Raw genomic sequence first — 21,124 nt, 5'->3', positions numbered from 1 at the left:
CTATGACCAGTGGTTCCCAATTAGCTAATTGCTGAGGACCCCCTATTTTTCAAAAGCCAAGCCACGGACCACCTACTTTTGAAATTTTTGATAACTCTATGGTAGTTACCTCTGCAAAGCAATTTTTTGAACAAAATGTGGGGTAGCCCCTAATAAGCAAAGGATTTTAGGTATACTAAAAACAAGAAAGACCATAAATTTGTGTTTATTACCATGCAAAAATGACAAAAAATTAGTTGGGGGCAGGCAAGGGATGAGGCCACAGACACTCTGGGTGCATTCAGCGGACCCCCAACTGGGAACCACTGGCTTTGACAGTAATAACTTTCTGTTTCTCTTGAACTCAGTTTCTCCTTGAGTATGAAAGTTAGATTGTAGTTTATACTCCATATGGTTAAGTTAAACAAGCCAGCTTCATAACCTGTGGTTTGAGGATGGCTAATTTTGAATCTGAGAAGTATCAGTGATTTAGGATAGTATTCAGCTTAGTCCTATTTAGAGTAGATGCCTTGAAATTAATGAACCCAAGTTAGTTGTGTCCAGGAACATCAATGGATCTACTCTGAGCAGAACAAGCACTGAATATCACCCTTGTATGCAACAACAGACCAAGTTTAAGGGAGATGCTGCCAATTTTCCTCCTGACCAGATGAAAGGAAGTGAGGGAAGGGGAGAGCATGTAAGTCCAAGGCTCACTTGGCCTTGTTCCATTTCAGGTATGGTGTGCTAAACCATTGTTTAGTGTGTTGTGCAAATGCAACCAGAATGTGCAGGTGTATTTTTTCGAATACTTTTTGTGCATTGATAAATTGTTCTTTCATTATTCTTCACTACTCTTGGCTTGAGGGGGACATACTTTTGTCTCTTTTTGCACCATAGAGTTCATTGTTTTGAATGAAGGGTGGAAAGGGCATTATTCTTTCAACAGAGAAACGCTTTGCAATATATCATTAAAAATGTAACATCACAAAAGGAGTACATTTCCTTAGAGAGAGCTCTTTCACAAATGCCAAGAAGGGCAGTTGTTTCAGTTCAACTGTTGTTCCAGTTTATACAACAGCTTCTAAACAAGAACTGTAGACAAGCTATTTTGACCAGGCATGCTACACCTGTAAGAACAGTGGTTTTCAAACAGTCATCCCAGAGCCCTGGAGTTTCTTCTAAGCTTATCAGGGGAGGAGTAATGGACTGCCAAACGCCCAAAAGACAGATTGTCCTTCATTACCCTGCAAAATTCAGCTACAAGAAACTGTTTGGTGTTTTCCAGGTTGAATTCAGTTCACGTGGGACAGCAGAGAGGCCCAACAGATTTGGCCAGAACACTGCAGAAACATGTTTTTCTGCAATGTCCCATGGATCTGTGATCTACCTGCAGGGGTTCCTGGGATGCTTACAAAATTTCACCTCCCCAATTTTCTCTCTAAGGTTCCAGGTCTTGGGTTGTTTGTGAAACCAATGCATTAGGCATTAGTTATCTGCGATTACTTTGGATTAGATTTCTAGACCTTGTAAAGACAACCACACATGTACAGCTCTTGCCCCAGCTTTCAGTTCCTTCCATTTTCCCCACAATACTGTTTTTTCTTACTGTTATGCTATGCACATGAACAATTGTACAAATTGAAACAATACTCTCAGAGAGTTCTAGGCAAACATTCATATATATGAGAGCATATGCTCAAAAATATTGCACCCAGTGTTTCAATGCACACAATTGTTTCTGCTTATCAGTGTAGGGTGGGGGAACAGTATTAATGGGAACAAATGGGAGGCTCCAAAATGAGCAAGTACATCAGGTCCTGAGACAATTAATGAAATTTTCCAGAGGATATGGAAATAGGGCAGAGCAGAAGGCCAAGCAAAGCATTGGGTTGGGGTGGGGAATTCCCTATCCCAAGGGATTTCTTAGCAGATCCCTAAATGAATAAAGTTTGAAAACCACTGCAACAGATTAAGCTATTTAGTATCAAGGTATTCTCTTGGACACTCTTAATAACCGCAAGTTTCCTTACCCTCTGTTTCCGCAGGCTTCCTGGGCTGGTGGGAGAAGGGCTTGGAGACTTCCCAGAGCGGGGAGTAGAAAGCTGGCTACCAGGAGTTCCATTAACTAGAAGGACAAACAAATAGATCAGATATGTGCATCGTTGGAACAAAAAACTATGCAACATGGAACAAACATGATTCATATTAACCAGTTATTTTTTATATTATAAGCATTAAATAAAGTAGCTCTCAAGAAAGCACTCTCCACATTACGATTCAATACTAGCCTGCCTTACATTGTGCTTAGATGAGTGATCAACTAATTGGTATTCATTGTGTGGCCCCAACACCGATGAAATTAAAATTATTGTACTCAACTGTGGAGTGCTTGTACATGCAAAAAGATGCAGAGCCATATGCTTTCCCCACCCTGCTGCTGCCTGCATAAAATCTCTTCCACTCCTTGCTTTATATATGTTTCTTAATCTATTAGAAATTTAAGATCACTGCTATATTATAGACAGTATCAAAACAGTGTTGGTACTAATAGGTCACTACCTTGCAGAAGTGTCTACATAGCACCTTTGACCCAAGCATTATGGGTTCTGCCATTTCTAACAATGTTGCCCAATACACCTCAGTTACTCTCCTCTAAATATGAATGGCTCTTTTAAACGGTGGAAACACTTGTTACGAGTAGCCTTTTCTATTTCCATAAAATCTGCTGTAAAACAAAGAGCAAAAACCTGGCAGAGACAGAAGGCACAGCACAGAGCACCTAAGCAAAGGATGCCAACGATGTAGTGAAAAATCACATAGATAGAAAGAGAAATGCTACGGAATAAAATGTCTCCTCAGACACACCACTGGTAGGTTACAATCCATATTCATCAGCAACAGGAAAGGGGGTGGGTAGCGGCAACTACCAGACATCCAAACTCTCCACCTTGTATTAATATTTACATGTCAGGATAGTAATAAGGCATTTAACTTACCTTCTATGAGTTCTAACATGGACACAGACTTAGTGTTTAATCAGATAATGCCAAGCAGGAAAACGTTTGCCTTTGTACTACACCCAAGCAGCAGCAGAAATGGGAAGCGCTGGGATTAGTTAAGGATAGCCAAAGCTGCTCACAGTGAGAGCTGAATGAGATGCAGGATTCATAAGCCGAAGCCTTTTCTGCGTAAGGCTGACGTCTTCCGAGCAGCAGTGGGAGGTGCAGGTGCTGTCTTAGGGGCTACATCAAAGGTGTCAATTAAGCACAATGCCGCGACTTCAGAATGCTGAGCAACTGCAGCCCCCACTCTGATCGGCGAAGCCCCAAAGCCTTAACCATCTTACATGCTGCACACTGAATCATAATGAGGTGCCTTTGGGGGCAATATACTAAATGACTCATGCGAAAATCACAATAACTCTTGTAAAGCCACAGCTGACTGGCAGTCTCGCAACTGCTAAACCCATCAGAGAAAACTGGATTTTTAGAGGTTTGTGGGGTGGAGAAGGCGTTCCCGCCCCCATCTGCCATATATTCAGAGTGATAAACACCGGTCCCGAGATGCTAGTGCGTGATACGTTATTTCTTCAGCTGAGACAAGAAAAGGGATTGGCATGGTAACTCATGGTTACAAATTCTGCTATATGTTAGCGCTCATCCTTGAAAGCCTATTTCTTCCCATGCATTGGCTGTGGTGTGGGAAAGGCATGTAGTTAACAGACAGTGTCAGCTAGAATGATGAGGAAAGGTTTAACCTGTGCTTGGGGAAGTCTCTTGTTTTTCACAAGCATGAAAACAGGATTTTGAGTGAATGGATGCCAAGGACAAAGGATTGTGAATCAGCACTCATTCATCAGTGGTATTAAATGGAGTGGAGGAGTACACCTACACGTGGATTTTTAAGAGGCAGGCTAGTGTAGTACAGGATGAAAGATAGAAGCATTCCAGCCAGCAAAACATTACTACCAAGATTATAAACATCCTGGGCTTGTACATAATTTCTCTTTCTTTAAGTTCATCTGGTGCCACACATACATGTCACACATAGAAAACCTCTAACACTCCTTTGAGGATCCTGAATGAGACTACAATATGCCTTTGAAGACAGTTACAGTATCATGCCACCCAGGGTGCAGCATAAGACCAATTCATACAGGTTCTTTCTCCATCATCTTCTGTTTCGAATATTCTCAGGTAGCAAGACTGGGAAACATCTTAGTGCCCAGAGAGTTCCACCAAATAACAGTTTGGGGGTAGGTGGACTAAAGGTATCCATGTAGTATACTCTAGATTATATGGTGGATTCCCCTCCTTTCTCACTCAGCCTGATATCACCACTTTACTAAAAAACGATGGAAAGAGGTATTGGAAAATGAGTTTTATGGTCATCATTCCATCAGGAAAACTAGCACAGAGACCAATCCCTCATCTCCAGTTTTCAAGGACCTGTATGCTAAGGAAAGCCAAATTTATTAGACATCTGAAGGCAGCCCTTTTTAGGGAAGCTTTTAATGTTTGATGTATTACATTATTTTAATATTTTTGGAAGCCGCCCAGAGTGGCTGGAGAAGCCCAGCCAGATGGGCGGGGTATAAATAATAAAATTATTATTATTATTATTATTATTATTAGGTAATGCCAACACTCTCAGTGGTGCTCTGAGATAACTTAGAACTAGTACATGTCTTTTTTGAGAAGTATTTTAGCACTGCATCCTACAGAACCTTGTAGTTCCATAGTAGTTTGTAGGTGAAAAATGCACACAGATTTTGCATTCTGACAATGTTTTTGCATTGAGTTTCCTTCACGGATATTCCACTTTGATTAAAGGTGTGTGTGAAGCAGGCATCAGCAACAGTCGGCCTTCAGGCGAAACACCCCACCGACTCCTCCACTGTCAGATACTGATTGCCACTCAAGTTTCCAAACTGCAGGCAAAGAGAAGTGTAGAGAAAGTGGCATTTGTTGGAACTGAATTTCTTGGTAGTACACTTTCCCCAGCCTGGTGCCCCTAGATGTTATGGACTACAACTCCCAACAATCCAAGCCAGCATGGCACGATATGAAGGCTGCCTTAAAGGTAAAGGGACCCCTGACCATTAGGTCCAGTCGTGACCGACTCTGGGGTTGCAGCGCTCATCTCGCTTTATTGGCCAAGGGAGCTGGCGTACAGCTTCTGGGTCATGTGGCCAGCATGACTAAGCCGCTTCTGGCAAACCAGAGCAGCACATGGAAACACCGTTTACCTTCCCGCCAGAGCGGTACTTATTTATCTACTTGCACTTTGACGTGCTTTCGAACTGCTAGGTTGCAGGAGCAGGGACTGGACAATGGGAGCTCACCCCGTTGCGGGGATTCAAACTGCCGACCTTCTGATTGGCAAGTCCTAGGCTCTGTGGTTTAACCCACAGCGCCACCCGCATCCCTGAAGGCTGCCTTAGGGGTGCACATATCCTCACTGACTTCTCAGTGTAGTTATTTGGGATAGGTAGTTACTAGCCAGGAGACAAAGCCTTCTTGTTTGCCTTACCAGTTATGTTGAAGTCTTACTCACTGAGGATGACAGTAAATACTTAAAGCCAAAATAAAATCCTTTGTATTGATTTATGCTCATTCTGGGTCTCTGACATTTTCAGACCAAAGAGCAACCTAAATGGAGGATGTAGGAACATGACAGTCTGCTTACTAAATTTCCTTGTATTGTAGGGTTTTAATTTAAAGTTGTAACCATTTATGCCACAACACACTAAGTTGGAAACTATGGCTCTATAACAGTGACACCTCAACCTCCACAGCAGGGCCCAACAACACATATTTAAAAGCACATATTTATTTTCTAGGATAATCTGCCAGTTTTCTTAGAAAAAAGCAGCAGCGGCACATTGTACTAAAATTATATTGCTTTTTAACAACTGCTAGTTAGAGGGGAGAACATTTTGTACTTCTGCTGAAACATGCCTGTTCAGTTGTTGTTGCTTATTTACTAAAATGGGTTGCCAGACACAATAGAGACAAAAGGTGGGGGCCAAGATGCTAAGGCGAATAAAGTGAAATGTGTTTAAGCAAAATAATAATAATCCAAGAGTTGTTTTTTTTTAAAGTATAATAATGAAAGCGAAGTGCACAACAAGTGTTTACCACACCTATCAGCCAATCACCCATTCCCACCACCCTTCTGAGTAATACCCCTCCCCACCCTCTCACTATATGTAAGGGTCTGGTAACTTCTATTTCAGTGTATCTGAAGAAGTGTGCATGCACACGAAAGCTCATACCAAGAACAAGCTTAGTTGGTCTCTAAGGTGCTACTTAGAGAGACACGGGTGGTGCTGTGGGTTAAACCACAGAGCCTAGGACTTGCTGATCGGAAGGTCGCTGGTTTGAATCCCTGCGATGGGGTGAGCTCCTGTTGCTCAGTCCCTGCTCCTGCTAACCTAGCAGTTTGAAAGCACGTCAAAGTGCAAGTAGATAAATAGGTACCGCTCTGGTGGGAAGGCAAACGGCGTTTCTGTGCGCTGCTCTGGTTTGCCAGAAGCGGCTTAGTCATGCTGGCCACATGACCCGGAAGCTGTACGCCGGCTCTCTCGGCCAATAAAGCGAGATGAGCCCCACAACCCCAGAGTCGGCCACAACTGGACCTAATGGTCAGGGGTCCCTTTACCTTTAAGGTGCTACTGGAAGGATTTTTTTTTATTTTGCACAACAACCATTATCTTAAATGACACAGACGACATCCTTGCACCTAGCTATGTATGCCAAGAGTATTCTGCAACATGTTTTGTTTTGTGTGCTGTTACAGCAAAAGAACCACAAGGCAGCTTGTGTAGCTCACAGCTAAGCCTATATTCTGAGCTGATCAGGACAAATCTAGACATTCAGATTTTGTAACATGGCAGACAGGTTATGCATAGGCAGATTTAAGGGTGTGTGAATGGTTTGGTCATACTGTGCTCTGAGCCTCGGGGGCACCACAGGAGATGCCGCAACTATGATTTAGAATAGAGCGTAAGAAGTGGGGGGGGGCTCTGAATTTTGGCATTGCACAGGGCGCCATTGAAATCTGAGACCCCCCAAGGTCCACCACTAGGTTATGGGAATGTACCGTCTCATAATACAGGTGACGGTGGAGGATGAATGTTTGAATGGTCCCCAACCGTAAAGTGCCCCTGATTTAAGAAAGCTGATATCTGGGCTCAGATCCATATAAAAATTGGGGAACCTGAGATGTCTCCATAGCCAGGGGTTGGTACAAAGTAGAGAATGTATGATGAGCTGGATGGACACACTGGTCTGACTCAGCCAGGATAAAGAAACTTCCTCTGTCGCAGATCAGGCTAAATACCCATCTAATGCAGTATTGTTTACTGTCACTGGCAGTTGCCCTCAGAAGTCTTAGAAAAGGTGTTCACCATAACCTGCTAAGTCACCCTTTTAAATTTGTTGTCACTTTTAAACCAGAGTGACTTTCAACGAACTTACCAAACAAAACCTGCACAGGTACATTTAAACCAAGGGGATAGGGAATACATTAAAAACATCCTGGCCACTTCTAAAAGGCCACAGATAGTTAAAGGGCAAAGGAGATGGTGGTGGTGATAATGCCTAGAACTGCAAAGCATGCACTCTTCCACTGAATAACGGTCTCTTCTTGGGGGACAGGCATCTGACAAACTCCCTCAGTAGAGATGGGAGTGAGGCAACATGACTGATGCTGAGGAGATACAGCCTTGATCATTCCCTATATAAATCAGATGTGAATTCAGGGATTCTTTATGAGTGGTAGCATATACCACGAATCTGCAGTGAGGATTCTTGACGTTGGGGATCCTGAAGCAACTTATTCCCAGTTCTGGGTATAAATTAAAGCTGAGGCACAACTGGAAACAAAACTGTTCTTTATTTAACTTTATTCCACTCAATGAGAGGTAATCCCTTCACTAGCAAAGGCACAATGCCATAGTGCAAAAAGATATGGGTCCAGGTACAGCTCATGACAAAATCCAATTAAAACCACTGGGACTGGTTACAGTGGGACTTGGCCATGATTATTTTTTGTGGGATCAAGGACAGAATGTGGAAACTGGTGGAAACAAACCAGGAGAAACAGCTGGAGATTCTGCTTTACAGATCAGCCAGTCCACTGCAGCAGAAGGAAATAAACTGAGCAAACTAATAATAGTTTTATAACCCTGTTTACAATCTATGCTATACACTTCTTGTTGTTGTTTAGTCATTTAGTCGTCTCCAACTCTTCGTGACCCCATGGACCAGAGCACGCCAGGTACTCCTGTCTTCCACTGCCTCCCACAGTTTGGTCGAAGCTATACACTTAGCCATATTTAAATTTAATCATCCACCCACATTAAAAATATGAAAACTATTGCAATCAGTTCAAGGTATTCCATGACAACTCGCATCTTGCAATCATATAAACTAATGGCTATATGTTGTTATATACTGTAATAAATATTTCACAGTGATTACTTTTAAGACAATGAAGGATGCCATTTAAAAATAAATCCATTTGGTTCTGGCCTTACCATGGAGCTATCACACAAAGCAGCTGCTTTGCACAGAATTTCTTTCATATATCCCCTCCCTCTTTATACCATTAAAAATGGTCTCTAGTCCAGAGCCAGAAGGGAGAGAAGAGTACACCGTTTATTTATGGTATTTATATATCACCCAATTAATTATGTCCTCTAGACACAGTTCAAATTTTGACATGGTTCAGTTTTGACTGACGTGAACATGTCCAAAAACAGCAGTGGTGAAAATTAATCTTGACATCTCTAGGACAGCTACAAGTATTGTATTAAGTGTCAGGGGACTACATCCCAGCCTATTCAAATATACAAGGAAGGTGTGGAAAGCTTTGTGATTTGTAGACCATTTGGCAACAAAACTGTAGTCAAGTAAATCACTCAGCTTCCCAAGGAACTGCAGCCTGTTGAACCTTGACTAATGAATTTGACTCTACCTAGTGCCGTGTTTTTTTTAAAAAAAAAATAGAAAAATAGGTGCCGGAGCTCACCATGAACTTCTCCCTTGTTCTCTTAGAATGGCAATGGTGCCCCACCTGCAGGAAGACTTATACTAGGCTAAGGGAAGAGTCTGAATGGGAAGTTGATCTTAAGGCAATGGTGCACAGTTAACTCACTGTCCCAACCTATATACAAACACAAGCAGTGTATAAGGAGAAAACGGGTGTCTTGAGAAATGTGTCTTAGGATGGCATGAAAATAAATGTATGCTTTTAAAAGAATAATCACAACTTAAATGTGAGGAGTGCCAGTTCTATGAAGATGTATATTTTGTTCATTTCTGTTTTCATGGTTACACACAGTTTTAAAACTGGCATGGCCAATAATCAAATTTGTAAGAACATAAGAAAAGCTTGATGGATCATGCTAGTGGCCCATTTAGTCCAGCATCCTGTCAGTGCATAAAACTGACAGGTAAACAACAATAATTGTAACAAGCCCAGAAATCAACAACAGAAATGACAGTCCATACAGCAGCAACAAAAATATATTATACTATGTAATATTCTGAATATGCAAGGAAATTACCTTCCCACACCAAAACCAGTCATATGTTAACAAAAATAGAGACACTGGCCTGGTTTGAGTGATGTTTTATGGCCTACATAGCCAGCAACGGGCATCAGGACCAAGTGCTTCCTTTCTGTCTTGCATTAAGCCTGAGTTCTCAGTTACATCCAAACCAGGGAACTCTAGTTAAATGCAGTTAAATACAAACAACCAATATAAAAACAATTCAGAAGTAAAACCAAAACAATTTATTACAACTGAATAAAAAGTTCATATAAATGAACACTGATATGAAATGCTTAACAGGCTGATTCTGATATTTTAAGTTACATTATTCCAGTTTTTAATATCAGTTAAATCCGAGTTCCCCACTTCAGATGTAACAGGGAACTGTGGTTTAATACAACCCAGAAGTGAACTGGTGTTCAAGGTGAGAAGGAGCACTGCCAATTCCCAGCTTTATGAACCACAGTTTATGAAGCCTGGAGCAACTATGCTAAGCAGGCCCTTGAAAGTTTGCCTTCAATAGTGTATTTATGTAAAGTTACATAGACTCCTTTACCTGAGCTGGTGGATGCTGGAGATTTGCTGCGTCTAGATGGACCAGGACTCTTGGTAGTGCTCCTACGTGGTGTTGAAGCTATTTTGGTATAGGAAGTGGATTTCACTACCCGACATTCTGAAAGACAAAGAAACACCATTCAATTAGCAAATTGTGGACAGAATGTGCATGCTTATTTGCCTTTAAATTCCTTCATAAAGAAATATACTCAAGTATCCTAGTCTCCAGTGGATAATTAACTGTTAAATCAAGAATAGACAACAGGGTGACCTCCATATGTTCATAGACTCCAACTCCCTTCATTCCTGAACACTGGCTATATTGGCTGGGTCTGATAGGAGTTGTAGTCCAGCAACTATAGGAGGACAACACGATGGCTACCCATGTTAAACAATGACCACTTGTACATCATATCATGGTGCAGCTTGCTTTTAAAATATACTCCCCCATCGCCAACACTCTGCATTGTAATCTTGTGTCAGTGGATGATACTAAATGTCTGTCATACCTAGATAATGTTGGGAATCTGAGGTGAGATACCCATGCAGTGGAAGTTGTGTCCAGTTCCAGTCACTACACAGAGGCAGCTTAAGGTCCAAAAGGGCCTTATCTTCTGTTGCAGAAGATAAGGCTCAGTAAAACAGTTCCTGATATTGTTACATCCAACTTGTAGACTTTTGCAGATATAAACATGCAAGTGCAAAGAATCTCTGTTGTTCTGGCAATTCAAGATGGAACACAGACAGACTCACTCACTTCACAAGACTGACCCTGACACACACAGCACAAGACCCCAGACAGATGAGCTGACATGCCTTCATCACTTATATAGTCAGCAGTGGGCCATTACCATAACAACTGGATCGGCTGACACTATTACCTGTTGGCTTTGCTCATTCATGGAGTGATTTATGCTCATGAAGAAAATTAATCATTTCCCTATGATGCCGCTTTAAACAGTCATGGATTCCCACAAAGTATTCCTGGAACTGTGGTTTGTTAAAGGTGCTGAGAGTTGTTAGGAAACCCCTCTTCCACTCAGAGAACTACAATTCCCAGCAGTCAGTTCTGATTTTTGAGAAAGTGTTTAGGCCACATAAGATGATGCAGGTTCCTATCGGCAAATCAGTCACGAGTGGCTTGAAGAAAAATGAAACAGGTTTGTTGCCTTTACATAATTCTCTGGTGAACTGCAGCTTACAGCAAAGCACACAGAATTTATCACGGGCAGAAGGAAACACTCTAGTTCTTCCTAAGAGAAATCAGTAAAATCAATGTGTCTATGAAACTGCCATCCCATGCGAGACTAAGATGTTCAGGTTAGAATTTACGTATGCATACACAGCTCTGTGTTATGCCTGAAAATGGCTCTTGGACTGAGAATTTGAGAAATGAAGTGTCCATTAAAAGCCAACATATTGCAGTCATGATGAAAATCAAAAATAAATCAGCAGACAAATCAGGTAAAACAGCAAGAAGAAAAAGAAATGTGGGTATCTGGCAAGATGGTATTTAAATGAAACGTTGTGTAGTGCCAAGGGAACCTTAGGTTCGAAGGGTGGGTTTTAATATACTACTGATGATGATATAGAAATATATATGTATGCTAGCCTTCAGGGGAGGATCTACCGGTCTGGGCTTACTAGGCACTCTGGTTGAAGTTTCACAAGTTCAATTTTTGAAAGCTCAACTCCATCTTGGAGGGCATCTCCAGCTTAACCCCTGAAGGTTGCTGCTATGACTTATCATCTCCAACTGACCAGCACTCTCTGCTTTGATCAGGACACCTCTTGGGTGAGAAAACCATCAAAGCTATCCACTCCTGGTGCTGAATCAAGGACCGCTTTATCAGTGACCTGTTCTCTGACTGACTGAAAGAGTGCCAGCCATTGCTCAGTCCAACATGGGTAGGAACCCCTTAAAAATAGGCTGTGGTATGAAGCCCTGTCTCCATCACACCATGGATCCCTTCACCTCAGGGTCCATCATCCATCAACAATCATAAAACCCCCCTGCAATTTAGTTGTTGTCGTTTAGTCGTTTAGTCATGTCTGACTCTTCGTGACCCCATGGACCAGAGCACGCCAGGCCCTCCTGTCTTCCACTGCCTCCCGCAGTTTGGTCAGACTCATGTTGGTAGCTTCGAGAACACTGTCCAATTTAGTACCTATGCTATATTACTCATGAGAATCCCAGAAGACTGCCTATAAGTAATTAAAGCAGCTAAAGAGCTCCTTTATTTTCCAGTCTGCTTTGTCCATTTGTGATACTCATATACTCTTCACCTAGATAAATCAACACACAACGATCATGATCAGACCAAGATAGAGCTATATTCCTGTCCACAATTGCAGGCAACTGTATTATGACTTGATTGTGCAAAACTGTATTTAAGTTGCACCTCAGCTCATGGAGAAATGGAGTTTTTTTTATGTATCAGAAGCACTAAATTCCCTACTGATTAGGACACCCAGGCTTGTGTTCTAGAATCTAGATAATAAACAGATGCTGACCTAAAATAATTGCGTGGCTTCCTGTCTCACCTACCAGAGGCGAGCTCTTCTCTACTCCTGTGGGGTGTACTTTGACACCACGCATGTGGTAGCTGGATCTCAAAGGCTCCAGAATGCCTTTGTTTTGCTAAGTGGCTTGTTAAACAAAATTACCTATAAAATTATGAGCAGATGGTGCATCACTCCAGTGCATACTTGATGCATCTGCAAAAAGGATAAGTGGTTCTGTTTGAAAGGCATAACTTTGCTTGTAGAAGGGTCCTAACATTCCTCTGTTTGAGATACTGTTAATAGGGTGGATGGAAAGAAGTAGGTTTCTGTAGTTGTGAATATATTTTAATTAGCATGTTATATTAGTAGCAAAGCTATCTGGGGCCAAAAACTAGAAAAAATGCACAATTGCATATTGGACAAATAAACACAATGAGTCACAGAAATCAAGCAAACTATAGCTGAACAGCTCCAAAAAGTGTTTGGAAAGTTGACTTCCTTTTTTAAACTTTCTGACCAGTTATCTGTCAGTTTGCATTTTTTTGGTGAAGAAAGTATTGCTCTGATGTGTAGAGATCTTTCCTATTCTAATTTATTCAAGAGGGTTCTGGAAGCTTCTTTGTGTGATGTAAGCTAGTGCAAGCTGGAAGTTTCCAGCCCACAAGTTAAGTTTCTATTCTGCCTAGAAAACAGGCAGGAGGTTCCTGATGTTTGGGTTATTCCTTCAGAGAAACTGAACAGCTGGTTTGGACCGGTTCTGTTATCTTTTTCACTTAAGCTCATGCTGACTATAATAACAGGCCAGAAGGAGCCTGAGTTTCACTTTCTGTCTTTCTTTCCTTCTGGTGTGGTGTTCTGTACAAAGTATACTTTTGTTGTTGTTGTTGTTTAGTCATTTAGTCGTGTCCGACTCTTCGTGACCCCATGGATCAGAGCACGCCAGGCACTCCTGTCTTCCACTGCCTCCCGCAGTTTGGTCAAACTCATGCTGGTAGCTTCGAAAACACTGTCCAACCATCTCGTCCTCTGTCGTCCCCTTCTCCTTGTGCCCTCCATCTTTCCCAACATCAGGGTCTTTTCCAGGGAGTCTTCTCTTCTCATGAGGTGGCCAAAGTATTGGAGCCTCAGCTTCAGGATCTGTCCTTCCAGTGAGCACTCAGGGCTGATTTCCTTAAGAATGGATAGGTTTGATCTTCTTGCAGTCCATGGGACTCTCAAGAGTCTCCTCCAGCACCATAATTCAAAAGCATCAATTCTTCGGCGATCAGCCTTCTTTATGGTCCAGCTCACTTCCATACATAAAAGTATACTTAGCGTTCAGGTTTTAGTCTTATTATAAGTTATTGTAAGTTTAGGTTAAGTCAGCTACAACTGGATTTCTTATGGACAGTGCCAATTTGTGACCATTATGCTCATTTACTTTCAGTAACAGTAGTAAATATTGCTGGAAGAAATACAATTGTCTCTGGCCTATTTTGGGGGGAATCCTGCAACGTGCTAAGTTTTGCTCTGCGAACTATATGTTGGAGTTCTGCTCTGGATCAATATTGAGTAGAATTCTTAAAATTATTTACTATATATTTTTGATAGTTGTTTGTCTGTTCACTATGCATTTGAACGCCATGTGCATTTGGATATCATAACCAATTTTTGCATGATGGCTCCTGAAATCAAGGAACAGGTTTTCATCTACAGTGGTACCTCGGGTTACAGACGCTTCAGGTTACAGACTCCGCTAAGCCAGAAATAGTACCTTGGGTTAAGAACTTTGCTTCAGGATGAGAATAGAAATTGTGTGGCGGCGGCGCGGCAGCAGTGGGAGGCCCCATTAGCTAAAGTGGTGCTTCAGGTTAAGAACAGTTTCAGGTTAAGAACGGACCTCCAGAACGAATTAAGTTCTCAACCCGAGGTACCACTGTACGTTTATTTAGATACAATGGCAATTTTTTTGATGAAGATGGTGGACTGACCCTTTCAAAGCTGCACTGATTTCCTTGAGCTCCCGAGCAATGTTGGGCATGAGACTGGTAGTAGACAATCAAGGTCAAGACTGGATAAACATTATTAGAGAAGAATTTAACTCCAATGGAAAAGGATAGGTTTCAGAATGAAACAGGTTTAACGGTGGTTAAGAAAGTGAAATACCTAGGGATTAATATGACGGCGAAAAATTTGAACTTATTTAAAGAGAACTATGAGAAATGTTGGGCAGAAGTTAAAAAAGACTTAGAAATCTGGTCTAACTTGAAGCTTTCCTTGTTGGGTCGAATTGCAGCTATAAAAATGAATGTATTGCCTAAAATGCTATTTTTATTTCAATCCTTGCAAATTTTGGACAAGATGGATTGTTTCAAGAAGTGGCAGAGAGACATCTCTAGATTTGTCTGGCAGGGCAAGAAACCTAGAATTAAGTTTAAAATTTTAACTGATGTAAAAGAAAGAGGTGGATTTGCCCTGCCAGACCTTAAATTGTATTATGAATCAGCAGCATTCTGCTGGCTGAAAGACTGGCTGCTTCTTGAAAATACAGACATTTTGGATTTAGAAGGTTTTAATAATGTTTTTGGGTGGCATGCATATCTTTGGTACGACAAGGTTAAAGCTCATAAGGCATTCAAAAACCATATTGTCAGAAAATCTTTGTTTAATGTCTGGATAAGATATAAAGACCTGCTGGAAAGTAAAACCCCAAGGTGGTTGTCACCTATGGAAGCTAAGGCTCAGAAAAAGCTCAATATGGAGGCTAAATGGCCAAAATATTGGGAAATTTTGGAACAAGAAGGTGACAGATTGAAACTGCAGAGTTTTGAAAAATTAAAAGACAAAGTGCGAGATTGGCTTCATTATTATCAAATAAGAGAGGCCTATAATTTGGATAGAAAAATTGGCTTCCAGGTGGATAAATCGAAATTGGAAATAGAACTGTTAGAACCAAAAACTAAGATTTTGTCAAAGATGTATAACTTGCTGTTGAAATGGAACACGCAGGATGAAACGGTCAAATCAGCAATGATTAAATGGGCGCAGGATTTAGGTCATAATATTATGTTTGCTGATTGGGAGCAGTTGTGGACCACCGGTATGAAATTTACGGCATGTATTGCCTTAAAGGAGAATATTATGAAAATGATTTACAGGTGGTACATGACCCCAGTCAAGCTTGCTAAAATTTATCACCTGCCTGACAATAAATGTTGGAAATGTAAAGAAGCTGAGGGAACATTCTTTCACCTCTGGTGGACCTGCCCAAGAGTTAAGGCTTACTGGGAAATGATATATAATGAACTCAAGAAAGTACTTAAAAGTACCTTCCCTAAGAAACCAGAGGCCTTTCTCTTGGGCATAGTTGGCCAATGGGTGCCAAAGAAAGATAGAACATTCTTTATGTATGCAACAACAGCAGCAAGAATACTTTTAGCTAAATATTGGAAGACACAGGATCTACCCACCGTGGAGGAATGGCAGACGCAAGTGATAGACTACATGGAGATGGCTGAAATGACTGGCAGAATCCGTGACCAGGGAGAAGAATCGATGGAACAGGACTGGAAAAAGTTTAAGGACTATTTACAAAAATACTGTAAAATCTTTGAGTGTCAATAGGATGTGGGAAGTAAAAGTAACAGGGTTTGTGTGACTTTGGCCAAAGGTGTGTGAAAAGAAGAATCTAAAAAAAAGGATAAGGGGTTACGAACAGAACAATATTATGTCATATTTTATAAGATGAGGTACGGATTAAAATAATGGAAAATGGGGACATAATAATTAGAATATAACATTAAGTATGGTTTAAACAAGGTTTTGAATTTGCTGAATCTGATTGGAGTAAAGTGGAATACAAAAAAGGGGGATGTGAGGAGGTCAAGACAGAGGGGCATGGAACTTTATAAATTTAAGAAAGAGTGTTTTTCTTTTTTCTGTTTTTTTATTTTTTCTTTTTTTTTCCTGTCATATATTTTTGTTTTTCTTGAGCTTTATGTATGGAAATGATACATTTTGAAATGATGGTTTTTTTGTTTTGTAAAACTTTAATAAATATGTATTTTAAAAAAAAAAAGACTGGATAAACATTAAATAAGATATATGCTTAGATCCAATTTCTTGAGACTGCATAGTAAGTACAGTTATTATTGTGGGGAATTATAAGCAGTGTTGTCAGGTGATCTGTTTGGGAATCTGAACCTCAAGCAATACTTCAGATAAGAGTTGTATCAGAGGAAAAGAAACTCTAACCTTAACTTCTTGCAGTCACAAACCTTTCAGTTGGCCCTCACACATAAAATACATTAAAAGGATGCAGGGTCCCCTCCTCTTCTCCTGAACCATCTTTTTTCAATAAATCACAGTTTCCAGTCTACTGCCCACGTGCCCCAGCAGCATTGCTGACAACGATGCATATAGACAAATTGAAGAGAGAAGGAAGTCTCCACCCTCCCACGCTGATAAGGTGCACAGTGGTCAGGAATAGGGGAAATGAGTAGAACACCCTTCTGCTCCAGATTGGAGCAACAATAGTTGAGCAAAGTTTAGACTGAAGGGGACAGGAAGTTTCATAGTACTTGAAGAGCAAGATTTAATTACATGCTAGCAAAATTTACAATACAAAGGACTTACAGAAAAACTTGAAATAATACAGATGCTAAATACTGATCAGTCTATTGATCCAACCACATGAAATAAAAAACAAATGAATCAGGCTGCAAAACAGTAATTTCCTGCATTATCTCATAATGCTGACCTTGTAAAGGACACAAGTACAAACGTGTTAGATCACTGAAGGCTTTTCCCTATAAAATGAAGATGATAAAAAATACATAGCAAAGGCAACAGACAGAAAATATGCCAATATGGTGTCAGTGCTAGCAAAAAAAATAATGAAAACAGAAGAAAAAGAAGAATGCACTTCAACACTGCAAGGTTTTTGAAAAAGCTTTAAAATGTAGAGTAATTTCTAAAATGCTTAAAATCCAACTAATCTTGCTCTCTGCATTGCCCTCATCTGAAATCTTTCAGTCCTGTAGTATCTCTCTAACAGACTATATAATGTAAAGTAAGCAGAATCAAACTATGGTGGAGGAACTATGGTGGAGGAAATCAGCCCTAGCAGATTTAGATCCCCCGCCTTTCTAGAAGTGTTATCTGAGTTACCAGTGGAACCAAATGCTTATTTGTAAACCAGATCATACCTTGTCACAGAACATTTGCTCTGCTAAAGCCTAATCCTCAACCATCTTTTTTCTTTCCTTTTTCTGTTTTGTGAAGTTGTTTGTGTGGCAGGGATTAATTTTTGGAATCTCCCCAAGGTTATTAAAAACCTATTTCTGAAAGATGGAGACTTTCTCTTGGTTCTGAAAATGTCTGTAGTACAAAGATAAGCCATACAGAAGATCAAAAATGTCTCTGGTTGCTGGAAAGTCATTTTATTCAAAGTATTGGGATGCCATCTCTGCTATTGTTGAGATGGCATCAATATCAATTTTGCAGCATCTGCAGACCCTGAAGGGCAATAAAAATAAACTATTATGGCAACAACTTTTTACTTTTTAATTGTGAAGAGTAATTGGTTGGGAACAAAAGAGATCCCCGTCATTCTAGGTTTTTTTTTTAAGCATGCTTTTAATTAAAATATGGTTTCTTAGCAAACTGTTGTTTAATTCTTTGTAATAAGGCTGTCAGCTGTTGACATAAAATATTCTTGGACATGAGAAGAAACCTGGAAGTCAAGGATGCCGGGTCAAAATTTGGAGCTCAGAACACTTCCAGGCTAGAATCCAACTTTACCCACCCATATTGTCCTGCTTTAAAACAACACCAACAACCTAAAGCGTGGGGGCGCTGGCCTTGTTCCTTTGTTTTCTGGGCATTGATCCACAAGCAAGAAAAAAAATCAGGCTGGTTTGCACTCCCCCCCCCCACCTCAACTGCTGACGCCATACTATTGTTGTCCTTACTACCAACCTTCCAAAAGCAACATAAGACTTGAAAGAACACATTTTATTGACCTGCAAGAGGAACGGAAGCCATAAATGACTCACAACCCAATTCTGTTCCTTTATTTCTGCAAATATTGCATTGAAGTTGGACTGCTGAGAGTAGAGAGGAAGCAGGGTCACTGCCACTTCACTTACATGAACCCTGTGTGCCATTTCCATGGGGGCTATCACTCAAATCAGGCCGACTCTGCTTCACTTGTCTCTCAAAGGATGCTGGCTTACCCCCATTTAGCCAAACACACACCATTATGAGCCTGAGTTCAGCAGTGTTTGTTTATTCCTATGGGCTTCAAATTATCTATCAGTGCTAGTGGAAGTGGTCAGCTCATGCACACATCTGCTCTGCTCATACTTGCTTCATTTTGTGGGTTCATTTTCTCCCCCCCCCCCAATAATGTAAGCCAGTAAGGTGAGGGAGAAAGCAGCAATTGCTACTTTACCTTGGCTGGACAGAGAGTCGGAAGTTCAGGCAAACAGAGCAAGGAAAAACCTAGGCAAGGCAGGGATTCAAGGACGACAAGGCTATCCATGGCTGCTAGCCAAAATAGCTATAGTCTACCTGGTGTTTCTGGGCGCTCTGGCTTCCATCACAGTGTCCTGTTGTGCTAGAAGCAGTTTAGTTATGCTGGCCACATGACCTGGAAAGCTGCATGCGGACAAACGCCAGCTCCCTTGGCCTGAAAGCGAGATGAGCACCGCACCCCACAGTCACCTTTCACTGGACTTAACCATCCAGGGGTCTTTTACTTTTAAAAAAACCAAAAGCCTTTAGTCTACCTTCATTGTCAGAGACATCATTTCCCTGAATATCAGTTGCTGGGAATTGCAGATGGGGAGAGTGCTGTTGCACTCATGTCCAGCGTGCAGACTTCCCACATGCAGCTGGTCGGCCACTATGAGAACAGGACACTGAACCTAGCTATGCCAGTTACACCAGGCTTGTCCTATGTTGTTCTTAAGGATTTGAGTTTCAAACAGCACCCTGGAGAGCTGCGTAGAACTTGAGTGTTCTTTCAGCACCAGGCAGACTGAGTCTTAAATACAGTGGTACCTCTGGTTGTGAACGGGATCCGTTCCGGAGGCCCGTTCACAACCTGAAAGGAATGCAGCCAGTGTCTGCACGTCTGCGGGCCGCAATTCGCCGCTTTTGCGCATGCGCATGACATCATTTTGCATGTCTGCACATGCATGAGCGGTGAAACCCGGAAGTAACCCTTTCTGGTACTTCCGGGTTGCCAGGGGACGCAACCTGAAAACACTCAACCTGAAGCAAACATAACATGAGGTATGACTGTACAAGCGCAGTACCATTTTAGGGGGCTAGTTTTGTGTCTGTAGTTAAAGAGGCCTAGTTTTGACATTACTGACTCTGGAGGATATGGGGAGACTGTAATTCTGCTAGGGATGGAGATCTCCGTGTCGGAGGAGGTCAATGTGATCTTCTTGGGCTGAAAAGGTACTGGCAGAACGGGTTCCTTGCACACATGCATTTCTGGAGCTGGCTCTGCAGACCTCTATACCAGTGCAGTCCCTCTTATGAATCCCTGGTCTCACCCCCCCAAAAAAAGATGGGGAGGCATGACAGCTACTGAAGTAATCACAAGCAGCGCCCAGTTTAGGTTAGTGATGTCATTGGCCCACATCCGCAAGTTGCACTGCTACTAACTCCCCAACAGGGCAGCTAAAAGGTAAAGGTACCCTTGACTGTTAGGTCCAGACGTGACCGACTCTGGGGTTGCGGTGCTCATCTCGCTTTATTGGCCGAGGGAGCCGGCGTACAGCTTCCGGGTCATGTGGCTAGCATGACTAAGCCACTTCTGGCGAACCAGAGCAGCGCACGGAAACACCGTTGACCTTCCCACTGGAGCGGTACCTATTTATCTACTTGCACTTTGAGGTGCTTTTGAACTGCTAGGTTGGCAGGATCAGGGACCGAGCAATGGGAGCTCACCCCGTCGTGGGGATTCGAACTGCCGACCTTCTGATCAGCAAGCCCAAGAGGATCAGTGGTTTAACCCACAGTGCCACCTGCGTCACACACAGGGCACCAGCACAAATGCTATATGTATTCTTCCTTAATAAGTGCCAGGTCACACTGCACAGCAGCAGTGGCTATTTACGTATTACGGGTAAGCAAACACACACAAACCGTTATCAAATTCAGGAACAAAGGCTGGACATGATTCCTGATAACATGAGAACTACAACTATTTTATATGCTGTGTTCATGAAGGATCATGATTGCACAGCTCTATTGCATGTTAGTATGACCTGATGCATAAAAATGTGAATTTGTGCTATGGCAGGGAGCCATGCTACACACACAAACCCACAGAGCCTCTGGGAAGCTGAACATCATAGCACTCAGCAAATAACATCCTGTGGATAGCTCAGTCAGTCGAGCATGAGACTCTCAATCTCAGGGTCATGGGGCCAAGCCACACATTGGGCAAATGATTCCTGCATTGCAGGGGGTTGGACTAGATCATCCTCAGGATTTCCTTCCAACTCTATGATGCTAGGATCT

At 41.7% G+C, this 21,124-nt stretch overlaps 1 protein-coding gene across 5 annotated transcripts in view; it reads right to left on the bottom strand.

Moving 5' to 3' along the window:
• Window positions 1-21,124, bottom strand: part of DCLK1 (doublecortin like kinase 1) — a 203,178-nt gene that overhangs the window by 73,289 nt on the left and 108,765 nt on the right. For 4 of the 5 annotated variants that reach the window (XM_083609119.1, XM_083609116.1, XM_083609117.1 and 1 more), the window contains exons 5-6: window positions 10,101-10,217; window positions 2,013-2,107 (exon numbers count right to left, since the gene is read on the bottom strand). In XM_083609119.1, coding sequence (XP_083465245.1) covers window positions 2,013-2,107; window positions 10,101-10,217 — 212 coding nt within the window. Of the gene's footprint in view, window positions 1-2,012; window positions 2,108-2,978; window positions 3,387-10,100; window positions 10,218-21,124 lie in introns of those variants that run through there. The other variant, XM_083609118.1, reaches the window with a different exon arrangement.

The sequence above is a fragment of the Podarcis filfolensis genome (assembly GCF_964270895.1).
Source record: "Podarcis filfolensis genome assembly, chromosome: 4".
Classification (NCBI taxonomy): Eukaryota; Metazoa; Chordata; class Lepidosauria; order Squamata; family Lacertidae; genus Podarcis; species Podarcis filfolensis.
Note: the sequence above shows the minus strand (reverse complement) of the source record. Positions and strands in the feature narration are given on the sequence as shown.